At 36.6% G+C, this 3,483-nt stretch overlaps 1 protein-coding gene across 1 annotated transcript in view; it reads right to left on the reverse strand.

Annotated features, from left to right (window-relative positions):
* LOC107674285 (plexin A3-like) overlaps window positions 1-3,483 on the reverse strand; it is a 191,374-nt gene that overhangs the window by 35,364 nt on the left and 152,527 nt on the right. Inside the window, exon 11 of the mRNA XM_016468228.1 lies at window positions 1,533-1,629. Within this exon, the coding sequence (XP_016323714.1) occupies window positions 1,533-1,629 (97 nt within the window). The remainder of the gene's footprint in view (window positions 1-1,532; window positions 1,630-3,483) is intronic.

Consider the following 3,483-nt stretch of genomic DNA (forward strand, 5'->3'; position numbering starts at 1 on the left):
AATAAGAGTATATATGATGTATATGTATATATATATATATTCATTACTATTATTAATATATATTTTCTACAATATTATAGATATGATATATATATAGATAGATAGATAGATAGATAGATACACAGCTATATATCTATATATCAGCTATTTTATTGCATTAAATTATATCACATACGGGCATTTAAAATATAAAACCAAAATATACTTAAATGTTTATTAATACTATAATATCATAAACAATTTTACATTATATATACAAACTAAATTACAATACAATTAAATAAACATTTATAAACATTGTATTTAATTCTATATTTATTTCTGTATTTAATATTACATTATAAATATTAGTGATGTGACATGTGGCCAAGTATGGTGACCCATACTAGGAATTAGTGCTCTGCATTTAACCCATCCTAAGTGCGCACACACACAGCAGTGAACACACACACCGTGAACACACACCCAGAGCAGTGGGCAGCCATTTATGCTGCGGCGCCCGGGGAGCAGTTGGGGGTTCGGTGCCTTGCTCAAGGGCACCTCAGTCGTGGTACTGAAGGTGGAAGAGAGCGCTGGTTATTCACTCCCCCCACCTACAATTCCTGCCGGACCGGAGACTCGAACTCGCAACCTTTGGGTTACGAGTCCAACTCTCTAACCATTAGACCAAGACTTCCCCCATTATTTCCCCCTTCCCCTTATTTAAAAATAATAATTATATGATATAATAAAATCTCATATATATATATATTTTTTTTACAATTTTTAATACTTCCCTAACCATTGTCTGCTATCTTGAAAAAAATCTTCACAAAGCTTGTTCAAAGGGATTTTCTAGTGTTGAAAGAATACATGTGACGGCGCCTTGGATTTTGGCCAAAATTAGGTATCTTTGAAGGCAGCTGTGGGAAGGTGGATGTCGAGACTAAATTGCCCATCTGAGCTCAGAATGATAGGCCACTGAAAACATGATCACACACTAATAAACACACAACACCAATAATTTACTACAGAGATTGTATGTCTGCAGTTTCACAGTGAGCTGTGACTTTCACAAAGCACACAAACACTCTGTAATAGCACACCTGATGAAGTTCTCCTCAAGAGATATATATATATCGACTCCTGGAGGTCTTTCAACTCTTTCTTCTCAAAGTGTCTGAAGTAAATGCAAACTGACAAGCGTTGTGGATGGGTTAAAAGCTGACGGACGCAGATTCCACACTATCCTCTGCAGTAATGCGATGTTATTTAAGGCTAAGGCAGGCGCCCTGTTATCAATAAAATATACCACGGCGACTGAGAGAACACCGGACAGACTAAGTGTGTTTGAACAGACTGTGAAATCCAGATCAAATAAAATAAAAGATGCATTAAGTTCCACTTTACACAAAGGAAACACCTTTCCCACATCAAGAGGACATCGGGAATGTCGATAAAAAATGAATGTAGAGAGGATAACTTCAATATTTCTTCTCTTTAGCTTTAGAAATGCCACTAGGGGGCTGAAGGTGAAGTGTGTGATCTCTTACCTCGCATGGATGATGGCTTGTCGATGGGAAAGTCACCGTCCCATACGATGGAGAAATCCACAGGCAGGTCTCCCATCTCATTCCCTTCATACCAGTACTGTGGGAAAAAGCAATAGAAACAACATCTATATCAGAAAAACGTCACAACAAGGGTTAATACTCTACCCTGTGTGCCACAGAGGCAAATAAACCCGACTCGGATTACAACTTTTTTTTTTTGCCGTAAGAAAAACAATAATTGCAAACTCAACAGCACTTCTAGCAAAATAATCACCACTGACATCACATCAACGTCTCAAGAGACGATTCCAGAAGATGATGTTATCGTGACACTTTATCCACCAGCACTGCTCGGAATCAATCCTGATATCTTTTCTGACCCAATGGAAATCCAGATCTATAATTTGCTGCTCACTCAACAGCACTCCTGGAAAAAACACGGTCAATCACGACTGACATCATCTGAACATCACACTGACAAAGATGATGACAACACAATTGCTTCGCTCTTTCCACAAGCACTTATGAGGCCATACGAAGAAAAAGAAAGATAACAGAGTTTCGACTTCTTGTTATCTTCTTTTCTCAGCAAACATTATTTTGTGATTTTTTTAAAGCCACTAGATAGATAAGATAGATAGATAGATAGGTATGTATTTATGCATGTAGAATGGTTTTACGAATTTTTATTCACTGATATTAGAAAAATGATAGACACAAATACATACATGTTTAATATATATATATATCTTTTGTTATTTTTTCTATGGGTTTATATATGGGTCAAAGACGAGACGTCCCATTTTGGTGTGTGCATCAAATTAAATGTACAAAAGTGATTTTTATAGACATAGAGAGCATATTAAATGCAAATAAAGTGTCTACTTTGATGTTTCAATTAACGTTTGTGAAAATAAAATGTCAAAATATGGGTGAAATAATGTTCCATCGTCATTCAGCGTAACAGATATATTTATGTAAAATAAAACAACATACATATTCTCACCTGTACTTATTAAAATATATACTGTATATATACACACAAAAAAAAATTATCATACAAAATTTTATTACATTTTAAATGATTAAAACTTCTTGCTGACAAAAGGGTAAAACCAAGTGGTTTGAAGGATAGTGGTAAAGATTTAAAAGGACAATTAATTAGTTTTTGAGGGCTACACTGTGATCCTAAAATAGAGTCTTTTAATGTCATCTAATGATTCTGGTTCTAAATATGCCTGACAAGATTTTTTTAAATACAAACTCTTGTTACTATTAAACTACATTTAACTCAGAAATTTTAAAGTGGTCATATGATGTTGCTAAAAAGAACATTATTTTGTGTATTTGGTGTAATGAAATGTGTTTATGCGGTTTAAGGTAAAAAAAACACATTATTTTCCACATACTGTACATTATTGTTTCTCCTCTATGCCCCGCCTTTCTGAAATGCGTCGATTTTTACAAAGCTCATCGGTCTGAAAAGCAAGGTGTGCTGTGATTGGCCAGCTATCCAGTGCATTATGATTGGCCGAATACCTCAAGTGTGTGACGGAAATGTTACGCCCCTTACCATATTGTGATGATGCCCTGTCCGGCCGGAGCGATGATTCAAAAACATGAAAACCCATTATAAACGAGGCATTTGTTGCATCCAGTGGGGACATAATTATGGATTACAATGACTTATACTGTCTTTTTACGTGTCTTTTTACGCGCCGCGTAACAAACAACAAGCCCTACTCTACACTGCCCAAAAAACTCGCTTTAAATATAAAAAATATAAAACAGGAACGGCCGGAGGGCTAGAGTGAGCAGAGGCAGCGGATTCGACGAAGGAGTGTCCGGAGGGCTTGCGGCATCCACATGTGACGACCCCGGGCTGGACTCCGCTTCGTCCACGGTGAAAGCCGATCCGGTGATCCACAGCGCAAAGTTGTTGTATTTCCTC

Source organism: Sinocyclocheilus anshuiensis, unplaced genomic scaffold, assembly GCF_001515605.1.
Source record: "Sinocyclocheilus anshuiensis isolate Anshui unplaced genomic scaffold, SAMN03320099.WGS_v1.1 scaffold188, whole genome shotgun sequence".
Classification (NCBI taxonomy): domain Eukaryota; kingdom Metazoa; phylum Chordata; class Actinopteri; order Cypriniformes; family Cyprinidae; genus Sinocyclocheilus; species Sinocyclocheilus anshuiensis.